At 35.0% G+C, this 20,078-nt stretch overlaps 1 protein-coding gene across 5 annotated transcripts in view; it reads right to left on the reverse strand.

Annotated features, from left to right (window-relative positions):
* Positions 1-4,939: 4,939 nt before the first annotated feature.
* The window catches only part of ZBTB44 (zinc finger and BTB domain containing 44), a 62,554-nt gene continuing 47,415 nt past the window's right edge, over positions 4,940-20,078 (reverse strand). For 3 of the 5 annotated variants that reach the window (XM_055305682.1, XM_055305684.1, XM_055305683.1), the window contains 4 exons: positions 12,305-12,389; positions 10,806-10,969; positions 8,765-9,065; positions 4,940-6,778 (listed from right to left, as the gene is read on the reverse strand). In XM_055305682.1, coding sequence (XP_055161657.1) covers positions 6,496-6,778; positions 8,765-9,065; positions 10,806-10,969; positions 12,305-12,389 — 833 coding nt within the window. In that variant the 3' untranslated portion in view covers positions 4,940-6,495. The remainder of the gene's footprint in view (positions 6,779-8,764; positions 9,066-10,805; positions 10,970-12,304; positions 12,390-20,078) is intronic. The other 2 variants (XM_055305685.1, XM_055305686.1) reach the window with 2 other exon arrangements.

The following is a 20,078-nucleotide window of genomic DNA, read 5'->3' on the forward strand; positions in this document are numbered from 1 at the left end:
TTTAGGAAAGAAAACAAAATCCCAAAACCATTTTCATTATTGTTGAAAGTCAAACATGCCAAGTAACTTAGCTATGGCCACTGTCACCAAGTAAAGCCATATTTAAATGAGATGACGACTGGATACAAAGCTGGTGAACTGGGGACTGGCACAGTTAAGAGAGTTGTACTGGTTCTAGGAGAGGGGAGAAGACATGAAAACACCCACCTACATACTTTAATTCACATTTCTGCTCCAGCTTTACCCTCCCCCAAGGGTTTCACAAAATGCCAGGCCCAAAAAGAATCATAATGCTGCAGAAGGTAAAAAACTTTCCCCTAGACTTCCTTGATGTTGGCCTACAGGAAAATATTGAGCATGCATCGGCTAAACAAAGCAGTCAGTCACCCATCTGGAAAACTGTGGTGTACAGTTTCCTTCCAGGCTGGTTGTACTAGAAAGTACTCCAGTTTTTAAATGGAGTCATATTCGTATGTTAGCTCTGTAAAATATTGAGCTACTGTAGCAGCAAATATGAAAATACAGAAACAAAATCAATTTTACTTAAAGATTCATTTCTGTGACATTAACACAATTTTTTCCCTTCGTATCTGTCTCCTATAACTAAGCCATCAATTTCTTCTATCACTGAAGTATGGTCAATTTCAATTTCAATCTGACTTTCTCATTATGCTGCTGTGGAAAAAGACAAGTCCTAATCTTGAAAAATCTTAATTTACTCTTAAAAATGAGAATACAGGAATTTCAAAGTAAAAAAAAAGTCTGTTCTAAAAGTATCTCACAAATATATATATTTAAATATTAAAATAGGCTACCTAGGGTTTTTATAAAATGGCTTTTGAAAAGACAGTAGAGGCACAAAGAAGCCATATACTATCTTCCAATTGGACATAAGGTGCCACAAGGGTGCCCTACAAAGAGGCAGGCAATCTCTATCTGATGCAACAGGAGGCACCAGCAATAACAGAAAAATCAAATATATTACTGGTACTTGGATCAAAACCAAATCTTATTCTATTAGGGACAGTTTTTTTTTCGTTTTAAATATCTTGAAATATAGCATTAGAAGCCATCACTTTGTAGAAGGAAGAAAACAAATAGTTCACGTTCTTAATCCTTCCAAATACCTGGTGGCATTCATTTCAGGCACCTGAAAGATGAAAAGCAGTGCAACTTTCAATAATTTAATGACTACTCTCAGTATGAGAGACTTTACATTGCATCTACCAACTTGAAAATTAAATTGATAACTGAAATAATACAAAGCTTTTAGAGAAAACACATTTATAACCTAATCACAGAAAAGGTTCTCTTTAGAAAATAGCTGTTTCTAGAACTGCACGAAAGGCTTCCCACCTTTAAATGAACACAGCTTCCACTGATGCCAACGGAAACGTGTGTTAAGGGGAGATGACTGGCTCTTCTTAAAGCAGGGAAGATTTATCCTTCTTTAGAAGGTGATGTACTTTGGTAACCTGAACATTCAATTACAGGATGATTTTTTTAGGTTGTTTAATTGGATTATGAAATCTGGACCAGCATTTGAGAAAACAAGGATAATTTAATAAGAGTCATGACACTAGCCCCTCAAACCATCAAGCAGTGAATTTTATCAATAAATCATCACAACGGAACCCAGGGTCTTAAGCTTAATCAGCAAAATTAGTCAATTTAAAAGAGAAAGGCAATAACCAAAGAATTAGATTTTATAAACCAGGCACTTCAAACTGAAATTTAAAATTTTTAAGTTAAAAAAATTTTTAGAAAATTTTTTTTGCTGTCAGTCAATGGTCTCAACTTTTAAATTCTTTGTAAACTATAATGTACGTAGGAACCTTGGTATTAGTTGTAACTGGCATGGGGCCTGCACAGAGGAAGCTTAAAGTAGCATGAGCACTTTAAGGCAGTTTCATATTTTGATACCGCCAAACTGAGATTCCAGTAACATCGCCTGACATCTCTGCAGAGACTATATGTAAAGACCTGGAACTATTTTTTTCTATCATAAAAATATAATCACTACAATGTAGTAGAAATATCTAAATGTATTAGAATTTAGCATGAGGTAAAAAAAAAGTATAGCTATGATGTCACTAAGCGTCTACGTTTCATAATCTGATATAAGCTTAATTCTCCCATTAATAAATTTCAACACATTAGTAATCTAAAAACAAAATATCCACAGAGTGTCTGTTCCTTAGTTGAACCTGGAAATTGGTTCAATTCTACTTCATTGTTTAATCTGAACTATGATTGCTTTTGGTAAATTCGTCTTGCTGTGGACTTTCCAAGTAAAAATACCCTATCTCACCACATTCTGTCAAGCAAAAGGACACTAAAAAAGTGGGTATAAGGCAAAATAAAATATAAATTTTGACCATTTTAGCTTAAAGCTAAAGGAGTATGCTTACCTATAAATATTCCTCATAGATGCATTTACTATAATAGCACTCTCCCCAATTTTGTTCCACTGCTTTAGAAAAGAAAATCTAGTTTCTATACATTCTTCTCTGTTACTTTTAAAATCTGAATATATTATAAATAAAGTATTTTATGTCAATAACTTAGAGTGAAAATCACATTTTTTACCTTTTAGCAACTTTGGGTCACTTGCAAACGCAAACTTTACTTGTCCCCCCCCCCCCCCCCGTTAGTACCTAGAAAACTATTCTCCCTCACTTGGATGGATGTATATTTCAGTTATTTCACATTTTGCAGATGAGTGAAAATAGAGTCAGTGCCACATGAAAGTTTCTAATTCTCTTCGTCATCAAATCTCAAACTCCTTTCATTTAAGGTATTACAAGTTTAGGACTGCTCATTCATCAAGCAATAACAATAATTCTCTCCATTGTCATTACCGTATACAGTAATGTATTTTTCAGGGACTACAAAGCTAAGAGACTAAGACTGATCTGAGAATCTTCAAAATAGAAGCCACTAAATAAGATAACTGGCCTCTATTTAGATTGATTACAAAAATAAAATAGTGAGTGATCAAATAAAAAAAGACTGAAAGAGTTAAATACAACTTCTAAAGTTTCCCAGGGAATCATTTATACAATGGGAGAGTCTGGCTCAGTAGTTAGAAGGTAACAAGAGTTACCAATGATACTGCAATTAAACATGGTGACTAGTCCATTCCATCTGATATAATACTTTAACAAAACACAAGTTTTTATGTTTTTTAAAACAAAGGGCATGTGTCATACATGGAACCTAATTACCTAACCCTGAATGGTTGTTGAAAGGTTAAAATATAAGATGGAATGAGGCTATTTAAACATCTTAGTACACTTTGTCTCACTGAAATTGGGAATTTTAAAAACCAGCAATGTACTAACTGTGCAACTAATTATGTGAAATACAAATTAGGAAGAGGACTTGAAATTCCAAATAAGGAAAAAAAAAAAGAAATTCCAAATAAGAGAAATCCATTTAAATATATTTGTTGATAATCCATCTGTATCTGTTTATAAAAATTGAAATAAAAAACCCTCCAATATTAATCCCTTTATTTCTGAATTACTACAATCACTGTCATGCTAGACGCTTCCACTGTTTGAATACACCCCTAAAAATGGAAAGAATGACCGCAGGAGCTGTCACATCCAGTATTACAGCGAACATCTTTAACTCCTTCCTAAAGTGTATCACACCTATTTGGTAACATAGAAATGGAAAATAAATGCTTTTCTTGTATAAAATACTTCGTTTTAAAAAGGCAATTTATCCCGCTTCCTAACATTTAAGCCCTTTAAAAGATCACAAAGTTACCCTCTTGGGCCTTAACAAAGACAGATATACTTAAGTACTCTAAACTGGAATTTTTTAACTGGAAATTTCTAATGGATGGGATAATATAACCGGCTTTCTTCTCTTTGCAATGTTTTCCATATACTCTGGTAAAACTTACACATTCAGGTACCCCTCTCTTTGATGAATTTTAAATAAACTAAATAACACTATATACAATTATCCCTTGCAGCTTAATTTCCTAAAACAGATCCAAAAGCTAAAAACCCTTAAATTGTGTATCAAGAAAAATGTAGAGCCTCAATGAAAGAGAAAAAAAGCCTTTGCTTTATCATTTTATGTTAAAGATTTGTTAGCTACCTGTATTGCTAAGATTTGGGGAATAAACACATCAAGTATACATTTTCATAGTATATTCAAATTTTTCATTAAACTTGGAAATCTGTGCAATTTGTAATTACTGATGAAAATTTAAAGTGTCCATTTGGGAAAGAATACACAGTGGTGGTAATCCTACATTCTGAGAACACAGGCTACTTTAGAGCTGCCAAAATTGTGGGCTCTCTTAAAGTAGAGTTCTCAGCACAGGGGATGAGCTTAAACACTTTCAACCATACAAATCCCCAGTTTTCTTTTCTTAACCTTCCTTTTCTTTAATTCCTTAAAAAAAAAAAATCTTAAAACTGAAGGCAACAATGATTCCTGGTCATAATTTTACCTATTCTTTTTTTTGCCAATAACTCCAAGGTTAATCCATTGGTAGTCATGACAATTTTCAAGAATATGTAGGACAAAAGAAAAAAAAAGAATATGTAGGACATTAAAAATAAAAATCCTGACCTTTCTAGTTGAGACACAGCAGTACTGTTACTAATTAAGTAACCCAGTCTGTTGCAAAAAGAAATTTACCCCTATTAGTAAAAAGCAAAATTGGTGGAAGCCCATCACATAACCTGTGTATGCTGATCCTCCTAAAGGTAATATACCTGTTTGGGAGTAAAGGGGGAAAGCAGGTTCAAGACAGACATAAGGAGTTGGAAACAAGTTAAAGAAAGCAGGATCTGGAAAAAGAATGTTGCCTCAAAAAAATCTTCAATGTATTTACTTTCCCTTCCTTTACATTTGTGGGAAGAAAATCAATCATAAAATTAGCCAATTAAAAAAAATGAAACAATAAAATCACTATAGCTTAAAAATGAATTTTATTATTCAGGTCTAGCACCCGGACAAAATTAAAATCTTGTGTTTTGAGTAAGAGACTGTATTTAGTTTCTTTTTCTAATTTAATCAGGTGTTTTCATAATTATTAAACTTTGGGTCTATACATAGAAAAAAAGTTACTCAGAAGTTCATTGTTCATGGAGTCATGACTATCTAGGATCAAGGTCAGTGATGCTTTAATGGCAACAGATGAAAAGTATATATACTTCAGTCTAGAATATCACATAAATTTCAACTATAAACCAGGAAGTTTCTTTTTTCTTTTTTTTTTTTTAGCAGCAAAAGAAGTGATATTAATTTAAGGTTTTTAAATTTAAGGTTTTCCTTTAGTCTTAACGATTCTTTTTTTCCCCTAGATTTATGAATCATAGATCATTAATCTAAAGCCTCTTATCTTTTACATTATTGCTTACATTGTGTAAAAACTACACTAACCCTTTTAATAAACTTGGCAATGTCTAAAAATATTTTGGAACAAAAACAAAATATCACTGACATATGGAACTTTGTAAACAATCTTAGTTGGGTTAAGAACATAGCCTTAACAGAGAATTCTTTTATTTTGTCCAAATCAGCACAATAGAAACATCCCCAAGATTACATAAACCTATATATAAAATATAGAGTATCTCCAATATTTTTCCTTTATATGATATCATGCCAGTATATGCAAGAGGAAGTACTGTTCATGGGGCAAGAAGAAAAAATGATTTAGGCAATGACTAATTAGCCAGGTATTAACATTCAAAGACCAGGTAAACAACAATTTTAGTCAGAAAAGCAGTATTAAAAGAGTTCCTATAAAGCTGAGATTCACGTACTTCATTTTCCACTCCTGGTCACTTCATGCACAGCCTGACTATTCTTAATCATGGTTCTTTGCCTTCTTTCACAGAAAAAAGATAGATTTGGAGTAGTACTAAAAAAGTTCAGGGAATGCCTATCCCAACACCAAATTTTCACCATGAAAAACAAGAGAAATGACAAAGCTTAAAAAAAAAAAAAAAAAAGACTACACTGGATTTCAGAAGTATTTACCCTAATTATTTTTAAGAAGTCTTACCGTAAATATTTCCAAAACCAACAGGCTTTACAAAATATTGTACAATGTCCTGTGTATAGGAGTAAACATCTATTCAGGCTACCTGTCAAATTCTGTTCAGTAATTTGCTTCTGGTGTAACCTTTCCTCTCAGGAAGGTCAACAATCATCTGAATTCTTCTTTATCTAATGTTCTCGTTAGCCTAGTTTTAACAATGGAAGAAGAAACTGATATATGCCTTAACTAGCTCTCCTTAAGTCTCATAGTTTCGATTTTGTTTCAACATCATACTACTGTGCACTTAAAGAAGCAATCTCTCAGTCATGAAAAATAAGACATCAATTGCGGGGCTTACAAAGTAAAAAGAGAAATTCTTTCCCACATTCTTCTTTGTTTAAAAAATTAAGTTAAATTTAAATGTACAAGACCAAGCACAGGCACTTTCCAAAAACCAAAAATGAAGCCAAACCATGAAATTACTCAATGGTTATAGAAGACAGCTCTGATTTTGGGGGGTCATCTCTGGTTGCCTCAGTACAAGCACTGGCCTTTGGCTGCTCTGGCATTTCTTCCTCTTTTTCTGCCAGCCCACCAAGAGACCCCAAGGGGAAAGTGCTTTCACAATTCTGGGTCGAGGAGACCTGTGAAATTACAGGCATTTGAACAGAGGAGTTGCTTTCAAAACTGTGTTCTCCAAGGTCATACTGAACAAGGGTCTCTTCTTGCTCCTGGTTTAAGTAGTCCGGTACTAGGAAATCACTAGGTAAGAGGCAAAGGATGAAAGAGGGAGTTAATTTTCAAACCAGTAATATATTAGCCACAATAAAAAGACCTGATTTGTAAAACAAGATTGGGATTTTTCATTTCTCTAATTCTTGATTGATTATAATTCAGGATTTTCAATTTCTAAACTTTCCTAAATATGAACAGAATCATCCATAAGAACCAAAGTACATCAATTCTCTTTACCACCATCTTAACAGTAAGATTAGCACCTTCACTGTTACTTTAGACACCTAAATAGCCTTTTTTGTTCTATGTAGAAGAGTTTCTGTATACAAACAAATGCAATTAGCATGCTCACTTAAGCAAAGATCATTTGAATAACTTAACCCTTCTTGGATCATATACTAATTAAGAGGTATATAAACCTAGCTTTTTATTACTTCCGGGATAGAAGTTGGTTAAGAAATTAAGTCCTTAGGCATAAATGGCATTAATTTGAAAATGAATGTCATGAGACTGGTTATATTATTAGTCCTAAGGACATATTTATTAATATTGAAAATATTTAATATTCTATTGCTAGAATTAAATATTTAATTTTTGAATATGGACAGTAAAATATATCAAAATGTTAACAATAGTGGAGAGTCTCCTTGAGTCGTGAGATGAGAAAAAAATTTAATTTCTTCTATTTTATACTTTCCTACATTGACATTTTCTACTATATGCATTTTTTGTAGTTAAAATAAACATTATAAAATAAATCTCAGATGCTTTAATTAAATCCTTACTGAACTTAAAAAAAGTTCATTCTACTAGGACTATCAAGAACTAATACATTCAGGAAGATTATTTTAGAATTTGTCCAGTATTAATAAAAAAAATTAAAATTTGTTCATCTCCAAAGGAATTTAAAATGTCCTGTGTTATATTTTCTAAAAAGTTTTTAGGTGTTAGATAGGAGGAATGGGATGATAGAGGGAAGATACAGGCAACAGGAGTGGTTAACTGAGACACTATTTTAGTTCTGAACAAAAAACGTTTGATATAACATGTAGAATTTAGGTTTAGTGATAGGACAACCAGACACCCAGACATGATTAAGCATGAATGTCAGGTTGAAGAGAAAAACAAAATCTATGCAGCAATAATTTGGAATTTATTGAAAAATAAGATATAAAAAATATATATGACTTAAAATTTAAAAGTTTAGGGATATTTTATAAAAACCAAAAAGGATTCCTATAGATTTGTATTTCTGACAAAATATTAAAAAAGGATGATAGAATTTTATGTCTAGAGACCTTAGAAATCATCTTTAAAGCTTACATTTTATCTTTCTCTATGTTTCAAGCTTCTTCATTTGTAAAGTGACATGTTCAATTATAACAGCAGTTAGTGGTAGAGCCAGAACTAGAACCTGATTTCCTTGGATACTCTATAAATCAGAAAGGAACTCTATTATAATAAATTATTAATATTAAAAGCATGGAGCTCTAAACTGAAAGAAAAAGGAAATTTGATCTAAATAATCAAATCCATTATAGTGGCTGTTGGAGTTTCTTTCTTTATTGATAATATATATTCTTTTGTATAGAATTTAAAAAGATGAGAAGTGCTTAAAATTTTTGACATCCAAAGGGTCTGAAGTAATTCAATATCACTAAGATCATCTGACAGGGTAAAACTTCCAATAAGGTCTATATTACTTTAACCTTATGTTACTGAAAAAAACAAAAACACAAAAAACAAAAAAAAAGACAAAGCAAGAAGTAAATGGTCTACTTCTGTAGGGAAAAATTTCCATTATCAACTAGGAAAATATTTATAATTGTATATATTTAGAAGATTCAGCAAAATTTTATCAGATCAGGAGATCAGAGTATGGATAGTGGGAATTTAAAAAGACTGTGATTGTTTAGCTGGCAACCTGATAAAAAACACAGCAGGCTGCCCTAAAAGCAGGAAAAGAGAGTTTAGTCAGCAGTTTTCCTGGTTCGTTTTTGTTGTGCACCTCACCTGCTCTGGAAGTAGTTTGCTAGCTCTGACGCTTCATGGTTCAGACTCCTCAGGTGCACGATTAAATTTCCAGAGTTGGTGAACATGGCGCCACATGTTTTGCACTCGTAAATCCGAGGCTTGCGGATAATGTGCCGGGAAACCCTCATGTGGTGTTTATATTCCCCGAAGGAAGTGAAAGTGGCACTACATATCTGGCACCGGAAACAGCGTTTACCTTCATGCTTTAGGCGATGCATCTTAAGCGAGTAAGCCCTGGTGAACTTTTTCCCACAGCGGTCACACTGAAATGGTTTAATTCCTACAAAATCAAGCAAACAAAATATTATCTAAAAACAAAATAAAATGAAAGGTCACAAACCTCGCAATTTCTGAATTATAATTTTGTAGCAATAGATAATTTAAAAAGACAAAAATCACCAGCAAAAATGGATTCCAAATCAACATCTCAGAAAAGGTACAGAACATCTGAAAAGTCACTAGTGCTTAAAAAAAAAAAAAAAAAAAAAAAGGGATCCCTGGGTGGCGCAGCGGTTTGGCGCCTATGCCTTTGGCCCAGGGCGCGATCCTGGAGACCTGGGATCGAATCCCACGTCGGGCTTCCGGTGCATGGAGCCTGCTTCTCCCTCTGCTTATATCTCTGGCCCCCCCCCCCCCATTTCTCTGTGACTATCATAAGTAAATTAAAAAAAAAATAAAGAAAGGCATTAGAAGATGTAAACTATTTAATATACTGAAGTTGACTTTTGAATATTCTTCTAAATCATCTATTTTATAGACTTAAAAACATAATTTAAACACAGTTTTTAAACAAAATTGAAACCTCCATAAATTTATTATTTTATTTCATTTAAAGTAGTACAGTTTATACTGAAAAGATAGAAAAAGGACCTAGTCTTCATTCCCTGACAGAGAAATGAGAAGAAAAAAAGAAAAATCTAACATCTCTGAATGTAATTAATAATCATGGTAGAATTATCATTCGGTGAATTGGGTTTTTTTTTGTTTTGTTTATTTTTTTGTGAATTGGGTTTTTGAGCATTTAACGTGAAGTGATAGAAAAAATATATAGAAACTAATATGTAAATCATAAAGTGTATTGTCTCTTCCAATTAATTATTACAGTTTTGGCAAAAAGCCCTTTAAAAAACAATCTGTTGGGATGCCTGGGTGGCTCAGTGGTTTAGTGGTTTAGCGTCTGGCTTCAGCCCAGGGTGTGATCCTGGAGTCCCGGGATCGAGTCCCGCACTGGGCTCCCTGCATGGAGCCTGCTTTTTCCTCTGCCTGTGTCTCTGCCTCTCTCTGTGTGTCTCATGAATAAATAAATAAAATCTTAAAAAAAAAATACAATCTGTTGTTTTAATAAAGTCATAGGGAATTGGTGTTAGCTCAGAACTATTAGACCTATCTATGGCACAGGAAAGTAAGATAGTAACATAGCAGAAAACAGTAGCAAAGATGTTAGTGTTTTCCCACAAGAATTTTGTTGCCTTTATGTAATATTGAATTTAAATTTCAAATCTGTTTTATGGATCATTTATTTAAAATCTTTTGTACTAAAAATTACTACAGTGCTAATTAATCAGGGTACAGAGAAATTTAGGATTAAAGAATTGAAATTAAATTATTGTTAAGTTTTAAAAAACACTTACTTGGAAATAATTTCCAACCTTAAAGTGAAGTTATAAGAATAGTGCAAAGAACACCAATAAATACCCTTTTAATTTCATTTGCTCTATTTATATTTGTGCTTTATTGCACACATACACATACATACCCGTAATATACCCAATACCTTTTATTTATTCATTATATACACATACTCCTTCAAGTTTTAATCTGAATACTTATGCCTGTAGCAAATATGTTAAGCAAATAGCTTTCTGACACTGTACCATTTAAGCAACAGAGTTAGGCTTATCTGATTTCTCAGAGACATATTTTTTAAACTCAAAAACACCTATTTTCTATTTTTAACTTGGATTTCTAAATATAATTTTTCAAGTACTCATTTATGCAACAATAGGGAAGATGACATTACCTGAGTGGATGAGCATGTGCTGTTTTAGGTTCTGAATACGGGTGAATCGTACCCCACAAGTTGGACACTGAAAAGGTCTATCTGGACCATTTGGACTTGGTCGTTCTGTACTGCTGGTAGAAGGAGCAATGTAGAGTTGGTAGGGATACTGAACATTTTCCAATCTAAAAAAACAGACCAAAGAAGGCAACCAGATTCTGATTTTTAAGTTGAATAAACATTTCTGCACAACTTTAAATGAACAAAAGAAAAAACAACTTTTTGAGAGTTTGACTGTTAGATTAAAAGTTTCGTTGATGTCAGTATGAAAAACATTATTGTCCAGAATATCCAGCATCTTAAGTCACACATCATGAATGATTTTACACCAGGCATCCTTATCTCTCTAATGCTTTCCTTCCTACTACTGGCTTTAATTTAGGCCTTCATCAGTCAAGGTTGAATTAGTAAGTCCCTCTCTTTAGCCCTCCACCCCTTGAATCCGTTCTTCTGCTTCACAGCCATCTGATTAAATCAACCCCTCTAAAATCCTGCAATGGTTCACTGTTACCGTCAGAATAGAGTCCAAACCCCTTTGCAAGGCACAGGAGATTCCTCAAGATACGGGTGCTGTATACTTGTCCAGCCTCATTTCTTCTCATTCCCCAAACATACCATGTACCAAACAGATCCTCATAGTTCTCTCTCAAGGCTGTGCTTCTGTACATTTAATTGATGACGATGCTGTTTTGAGATGGTTAAGACTAGATGAGGAGGATTTAGATGGGGAGTTAGAGGGTCAGGTCTTGGCCATGTTAAGTCTGAAATGCCCCTTAAACATCTATGTGGAAATATGAAGCAGGGAGGACAATTTGAATATAATGACTTGGGGATTGTGGGTCTATAGATGAGGACCTGGCAATTGTTCTCTGCAGTAGGTCAAACAGTAAATATTTTTGGCTTTGTACATCATATGATCTCTGTTTCAACCATTCAACTTTGCCATTCACAGATAATATGTAAACAAATGAGCATGGTTTTATTGGAACTTATTTACAAATAAAAGAAGTGAACTGGAATTGGCCTGTGGTTCACAGTTCACCAACACCTGATACAGATACTATTTAAAAGTGATGGGCCTGCATAGTTTTAAAAATGCCAAAAAATCCTGTATAGGTGGTCTAATTTATGATATAACGATCTCTTTACTCTGTAAAATAAAATGAGGCACTAATAAACTTCTTATATAATTCCCATTTAAAATGTTTGGATTTGGGCAGCCCTGGGTGGCTCAGCGGTTTAGCGCCGCCTCCAGCCCGGGGTGTGATCCTGGAGTCCCAGGATCGAGTCCCGTGTCGGGTTCCCTGTATGGAGCCTGCTTCTCCCTCTGCCTGTGTCTCTGCCGCGCGCTCTCTCTCTCTCATGAATAAACAAAATTAAAAAAAATAAATAAAATGTTTGGATTTACAGTTGCAAACACATTCCTTTATAAGAAGATGACATACTATGTTGGTACTAACCGATCATCATCATCTGCATGAGCATTAGTGCTAGAAGTGCTTTGAAGTGTGGGTAACCCTTCAGTGACGCCTTCATCTACTGAGCCTGTGAACAGAAGGACAAAAAGAGGACAGCTGTCAATACAGTGATATAAATAAACCAATATATTAATTGCAATCTGCATCTCCAAGCCCCTAAAACAAATATAAAGAAATCTTTAAATAGAAATCATATATAAGACAACAGCCTTATATTACTACTTAAATTTTGTAGAGTATTTGATATAAATTTCAGAAATAAGCAAATTCAAATGTAAACTAAGCAAAAATTCACATAAATGTTAGTAACAATCATTTAAAGAAACACGTATTTTTGAAAACTTGTGACATGACTTACTGTACATAGAACTTTTACATAGAATTCAAGAGAGCTATAAAGTGAATACATACCTGTGTAACCTCCATACAAGTCCCACTAAAATACTGCTAGCATCCTATAAATCGTTTACCCTTCCCTGAACACAAACTCCCTCCTTCCAAGAGGTAATCACTGTCTTATCTTTTGTGGTCACCATTTTCCTCCCTTTTTTCTTGGCCCTCTTCCTTTTAATAGTAATGTTACTTCCAAAACATGTACCTACAAACTAGGGGTTGGTTCTTGTTGGGAGCATAGCCATGAACGAGCAAGGGCTGCTTTTACACCAATGGCAGAGCAGAGTTATTGCAGTTGTGACAAGAGACCATGGCAGCTAAGTCTAAAATATTAACTATCCTCCTCTTTAAGGGAAATCAGGTGCTCTCACCACCAACAGTACCGTTTTGTATTACTGCTTGCAAACTTTACATAAATTGAGTTTATAATACTCTTCTATCTTCTTTCCTTCAATATTGTGGACTGATCCATGCTATTACAGGTGAAAGTTTACACCGTTTATAATATTCATAATCTATCCATTTCACTCTTAATGTACAGTTTTCCATTATTTTGGTCTTGTTTTTAAAAATCCTGGGGTACTTGGCTGGATCATTCAATGAAGCATACAACTCTTGATCTTAGCGTTGTGAGTTCAAGCCTCATGTTGAGTGTAGAGATTACTTAAAAAAAAAAAAATCCTTCTCCATCTCAAATAATCTTATGAAAGATTTTGTTTTGCCCTTGACATTAAGGTCTTTTCTTTAAGCCACCTGGAGCTGATTTTATAACCAAATACATTTACTGAAAAGTTTGTCTCTCTGCTCTGCAGGCCTCGAAGTGTATGGGTGTGTTTTCAGGTTCTCATTATATTAGTCCCATCTGCTTGTCTGAACTTACATTAATGCCAATCTTCAGCTACCAGAGCTATATGATATCAGAGCAGCAAACAAGTATTCTCACCTTGTTCATTTGCTACCTAAACTCCTTGGCTATTCTTGGCCCTTTGTATTTATTTTTTAAGATTTTACTTATTTGAGAGAGTGTGAGAGTAGAAGAGAGAGACCAGGCACAGAGGGAGAGGAAGAGGGGGAAGCAGACTCCCTGCAGAGTAGGGAGCCCTTGCGGGGCTGGATCCCAGGACCTGAGACATGACCTGAGTGGAAGGCAGATGCTTAACCAACTGAGCCACCCAGACTCCCTGGCCCACTGCATTTCTTTATACATTTTTAAAAATGAGTTTGTTAAGCATAAATGATAATAAATAATCTTTCCCTATTTTTCTGGTTACTTTAGAAATTAGATAATTATCAAAGTTTGAAGTTAAAACCTTTGAATGTTAAGGATCTGTTTAACTCCATTTTCTACACATTCTTATTCTGCAACTCACAAATTATTATATTTGTTTTGAATAAAGTACCACAAAACATTACTCTTTTATGCAGTGTTTACCTACATTTGTCCATATATTTAACCTCTTCCTTGTAATATATTACTTTCCATCTATGCTCACTTTGCTTTTGCCTGAAGTCCATCCTTAAGAATTTTCTTCAGTGAGGATTTGGTAATGATAAATCTATTTTTGTTTTTTAAAAATATCTTTATTTCACCTTCATTTTTGAGAGATATTTTTGTGTGTTGACATCTAGATTGGCAGTTATTTTCTTTCTTTTTTTTTTTTTTTGTAGTTATTTTCTTTTAGGACATTGAAGATATTATTCCACTGGTTTCAGAAGTCATTCTTCTGAATGTAGTATCTTGTTCTATCTTATTTTCTGAATTTTCTCTATAATGTGTCTAGGTTTGTATTTTTATAATTCCTATTTGAGATTTGCTGGGCTCTAATCTATGGATTGATGTCTTTCATCAATTCTAGAAAATTCTCAGCCTTTCTCTCTTCTCTTCTTAGGGCTTTATCAATCTATGTTTGTATTGTCCATACCCCTTATCCTCTTCTCCACAGCAGTTTCTCACCGTTGTCTCTGTGATGGTTCATTTTGTGTGTCAACTTGACTGGGCTAAGGAGGCCAAGATACCTGGTAAAATATTATTTCTGGGTGTGTCTGTAAGAACATTTCTGGCAAAGATAGCATTCGAATTAGTAGACTGAATAAAAAGCAGATGCAGGGGGAGGTAACATCCAATCTGCTGAAGGCAGAATAGAACAAAAAGGTAGAAGGGCAAATGTGCGCTCTCTCTGCTTGAGCTGGGATATCCATCCTCTCCTGTTCTTGGACACCAGCACTTCCAGTTCTTGGGCCTTTGGACTTGAGACTTACACCATCAGCCCTCCAGTTCTCAGATCTTTGGATTTGTACTAGAATGATACAACTGGCCTTCCAGGGCCTCAGCTTGCAGGTGGCTGACTGTGGGGGTTATCCTCCATTATGTGAGTGAATCCCTCCTAAGAAATCTCCTGTATACCTGCATATATTGCATTGGTTCTGTTTCTCTGGAGAACCTTAAAACAATACAGTCCTGCAGTTTGGAAATTATATAATCTTTCCCTATTTTTCTGGTTACTTTAGAAATTAGATAATTATCAAAGTTTGAAGTTAAAACCTTTGAATGTTAAGGATCTTTTTGGGAAGATGATTTCTTTTATCTTCAGGTGATTTCTTTTATCTTCTGATTCACCAATCGTCTCTTCTTTATCTTCTGATTCACCATCTTTTTGGGAAGATGATTTCTTTTATCTTCAGGTGATTTCTTTTATCTTCTGATTCACCAATCGTCTCTTCTTTATCTTCTGATTCACCATCTTTTTGGGAAGATGATTTCTTTTATCTTCAGGTGATTTCTTTTATCTTCAGGTCTCTTCTTTATCTTCTGATTCACCAATCGTCTCTTCGCAAAATCCAAGCTACTGCCAAAATGCTGACAGAGTTCTTTATTTTGGTTACTTTTTTCTATAAGTCCTATTTTTTTCCCCTCAAATCTGCTTCAACTTTTTTTTTTTTACAGTATACTGTTGTCTGTTATTATTGTTCATGCTTATTTCATTAAACTTGGTAAGCATATTTATTTTATATCTGTGTGAAAACTATGCCAATTTCTTTCTGCTGCCTGTTTTTATCTGTTGGTTCTCTTTCTGCTATGTTTCTTTGTGTGTCCCGGTTGTTTTTCAATGGTTACTGATCTTGAAAATGATTTATAGAGAGAATGACTTGCTTAGGTTAGGATGGATATGCTCTCTTCAAGAAAAACTTTGTTTGCTTTTGCTAGGTTCCTGGAGGGTCGTACCTAAACCAAATTCACTGAAATTCCCTGGCCTACTTGTATACGGAATAATCAGGATCTAAATCTGCAAATGGACTGGTCAGTGGCCACTTCTCAGAGATGTGTTTTTTTGCCTTTTCCTTTCTGTCTTCTAATCTGCCCACTGTCAAGGCAACTATTTCTATAGTTCCTTGGGGTCTGGAGGAGGGGGAGCATATTTAGTTGTAGTGAGAAAGTCCTACTTACTGTTGAGCAACTTCTCTTAGACTTCACAACTTTCATGTGCTCTGGGTCTTGACTTCTGTTTGCCTTGCTCTTTGAGTTGATGAACCAAAGCCCATGTGTGTTCTGGCAAATGTCTTAGGAAACAACTGGTTTCAGTGCTGATATACATTTACCTCTTTGCGTTGGGCTCCCCTCCCCCCAAGTTTAACTTGGCAGTTTCCCAACGACCTTCCAAATACTTTTAAGGTAACTTAAAAAAAAAAACAAACCCATGTTGTTTTTTTTGTGAGAGGGAGATGTGAAAAATCTCGCTTGTTCCGATCAGAGACTGAACTCTGCCAATGTATTTATCGTATGCAAATAAGCTATGTTTCACCAAATGAACAAATCTGAGCTGCTAAAGTTGTGTAGTCCACTTTAACAGAAGCATGCTTCTGATTGCAATATTTTAATGAAAGCTAAAATGAACTAATAGTAACACTTTGTACAATACCATATACAAGTGGATATTTAATAACTATCATCTGTCGTTGGGACACTTAGAATGAACTTTCCTTCTGATGAAAACAGAATCCAGTGCTTCAGTTTTCCCCTTTGGAACACTTGAATTAGCTGACATTAAGAAATGAATACATTTTCCACTTAAGTAAATTCCTCCCTGCCTCCAATAAAAAAATAACCTAATCCCTTTTAAAGCATCCAAACTATAGTTAAGTCATTTGTGTTAGAAAATTTGTGACATTTGCCTTGACTTCTTAAAGAATACTAAATATAATTTGTTTGTTTCTTGATGACTCATGGCAATCAAAGACACCAATTATTACATTATGTTCTAATACACTGATAGTGATTATTTTTGAAAGGAGATGGGACTATGTGCATTTACATTCATCCCCAACTGTATCTGTATTCTTCTGCACACCTCCCAACCTCACACCTACTGGTGTGTTTAGCATTTCTGCACATATCTTTTCATTTTCTCTTTCTCTTACTGTCAAAAGACATTTACGCTTTTCCTCATACCTACTTATCTAACTTATTCCCAATCCTTCTGATTTATTTTTAATATAGACTGAGAGACCAGATATAAAGACTTGCAAAAAAGGACTGGAGTTGTGACTAGGCCTTCCTTCTGCGAGGAAGACTGACTGGCACACCTGTGTTCGTCACAATCAGATTACACTACTTTCAGGAGGGGGGGAGTGGAGTCTTGGTGTGGTGCAAATAAAAACCACTCTGCTTTGGACTGATTCTGCATTATCAAGAGTCTGCTTAAAAAGCTGGTCAAAAAAGAATTAAAATGGAGTATAAGATGCATCTAGCAGACGGCCCCTTTTAAAACAAAGGACATTCTGCTCCTGCCTATGGTTATTAATGCACTAAAAGCTAAGAATAAAAACTACTACAAGTTAAATTAAGAGTTAAAAAGTACACTTTAAGAATTCTATCTGTGAATTCTATCTATAATGTCTGTGGACATTACAACATATAAATAGTGTTACATCATTTATGCAACTATTGATAAAAATCTTGCAAACTTCTTCTCCAATGTGATGGTTTTTGCCAATGATAACAGAAGTAATCATATGAATTGGAATTTAATTAAACCAATTTAATAGCAGGATACACAAGCAATATTACTTTCCTTGAGGTATAGTAATGTTTCTTAAATTACGAAAATGGAGTTTTCCTTTCTACTGTACAGGGATTTTGCTTGCAGTGCTAAGGAAAGCTAAGAATTCTGAATAGAACCCTCTCACCTTAAGAAACAGAATGAGAGAGACAATCAGCTTTATGTGGTAGGGATTATCTTAAGAGAGATTCTACTCTCTTCTGCCAATTAGTACTACGAGATAGCTTCTGTAGCATCAAACTGAGTCCTGTTTTCCACTGCTAACCACTGTTTTAAGTACCCAAGACACAAAATCTGGTGGTGAAAAATAACTATAGTAGCCATCCACTACTCAACATTTACCACGTGCAGACACTCTACTACATGTTTTAAAAACATTATCTCATTTCATACTTGAGAAAGAGAAAAGCAGCCCCTAACATCCAGACACCGGCCTGACACTGACACACTCAGGAGTGGGCCGGGTGTTCATAGTTAGACCCTGGTCCTTTATACTGGGACACAATCTCAAAGAACAACATTAGACCAGGTCACAATGGGCCGAGACAAAACACATAATTTTGTTTAAGCACAGCCAAAACCAAGGTCATTGTGCAATCACAAAAATACCAAACATCTCCCTCTCTAGCTAGTAAGTCACTGCTGCTTTAGGTTCACATTAGGCTGTGATCCTAGATATTTGTTAAGATACACAATCATAGGGGTGCCTGGCTGGCTCAGCAGGAAGAGCATGCAACTCTTGATCTCGGGGTTCAGGAGTTTGAGCCCCATGCTGGGTGTAGAGATTACTAAAAAACAAACAAACCTTAAAAAAAAAAAGATACACAATCATAGTTTTCCCTGCTTACTGATATCACCAGTCTTGAGAAAACCCCACCACTTCCAATGAATCCTCCCTAAAATCACCAAACACAAGCCAAATCCTCTAAGTTCTAACACCCTCTTACTGAGAAACTCTAAAGACCCCAGGGTGTGTAATATCTTACATTGCAAATGAGCAAAAAACTCAACTTGCTCAATTATAGTTGTGCTCCTGGTGGTCTGTGGCAACCAAGCACTGGCAGGAAAGGAGGACCCATCCAGTTCTTGTGGTCTTGCACAGGGCACCTTGTTAACAGAGTGCACATCTAAAATCCCTTTTAGGGCAGCCCAGGTGGCTCAGCAGTTTAGCACTGCCTTCAGCCCAGGGTGTGATCCTGGAGACGGGGATTGAGTCCCACGTCGGGCTCCCTGCATGGAGCCTGCTTCTCCCTCTGCCTGTGTCTCTGCCTCTCTCTCTCTGTCTCTATGAATGAATGAATGAATGAATGAATGAATGAATAAATAAATAAATAAATAAATAAATAAATAAATAAATAAATAAATAAATAAAATCTTAAAAAAAAAACCCCTTTTGAGATGCAACCTGTCCTTGGCCGGGAGCTAAGTTCATTATGAATTGAGCTCAAATATTTCACACTAAAGTCCTTCAGTGGAAGGTTTATTTTGTTTTCCTATAAAATCTTTTGGGGTTATTTCAGCTACTCAGATTTGTCATTGTTTCTTGGTGAGATTGTTTTCTAGCCTTCTAACACCTGCTTCTATGATTGGTTTGTCCAGTGTGTTGACTCCTATCTATAAGAGGAATAGATAATCAAGAGGATGGAGATCGGCCCAATTACTCCATCTGAACTGGGCCTAGAGGCTGAATTCAGAAGACCTCTGGCAAAAACTTTTCAAAACTCTATGAGGTATGACATACATGAACCTTGAAAATATTATAGAAAGTGACAGAAGCCAGTCAAAAAGACCATAATGCACGATCCCAGTTACATGAAATATCTAGAACAGGCAAATCTATACAGAGTATATCAGTGTCTGCCTAGGGCTGGGATGGGACTAGGAGGGCATCACTGCTAAAGGTCAGGGTTTCTTTTTAGGGTGATGAAAATGTTATAAACTTAGACTGTGGATGTCTGCACAACTTTGTGAATATGCTAACAACCACTATACACTTTATTTTTTATTTTTTTAAGATTTTATTTATTCATGAGAGACCACAGAGGCAGAGACAGGCAGAGGGAGAAGGAGGCTCCTTGCACAGGGAGCCCGATGCAGGACTCGATCCCAGGACCCTGGGACCACACCCCGAGCAGAAGGCAGACGTTCAACTGCTGAGCATCCCTAAAGTATATACTTTAAATGGGTGAATTTTATATGTAAGTTGTATTTCAATGAAGATTGTTTTTCAATGAAAATGTTTTTAAAAAGAAAAACTTTATAAGGACTTTTTCAGTTTTGCCTTTGGGTCCCTGAGAACTGCCTTG

Source organism: Nyctereutes procyonoides, unplaced genomic scaffold (genome assembly GCF_905146905.1).
Source record: "Nyctereutes procyonoides isolate TBG_1078 unplaced genomic scaffold, NYPRO_anot_genome, whole genome shotgun sequence".
Classification (NCBI taxonomy): Eukaryota; Metazoa; Chordata; class Mammalia; order Carnivora; family Canidae; genus Nyctereutes; species Nyctereutes procyonoides.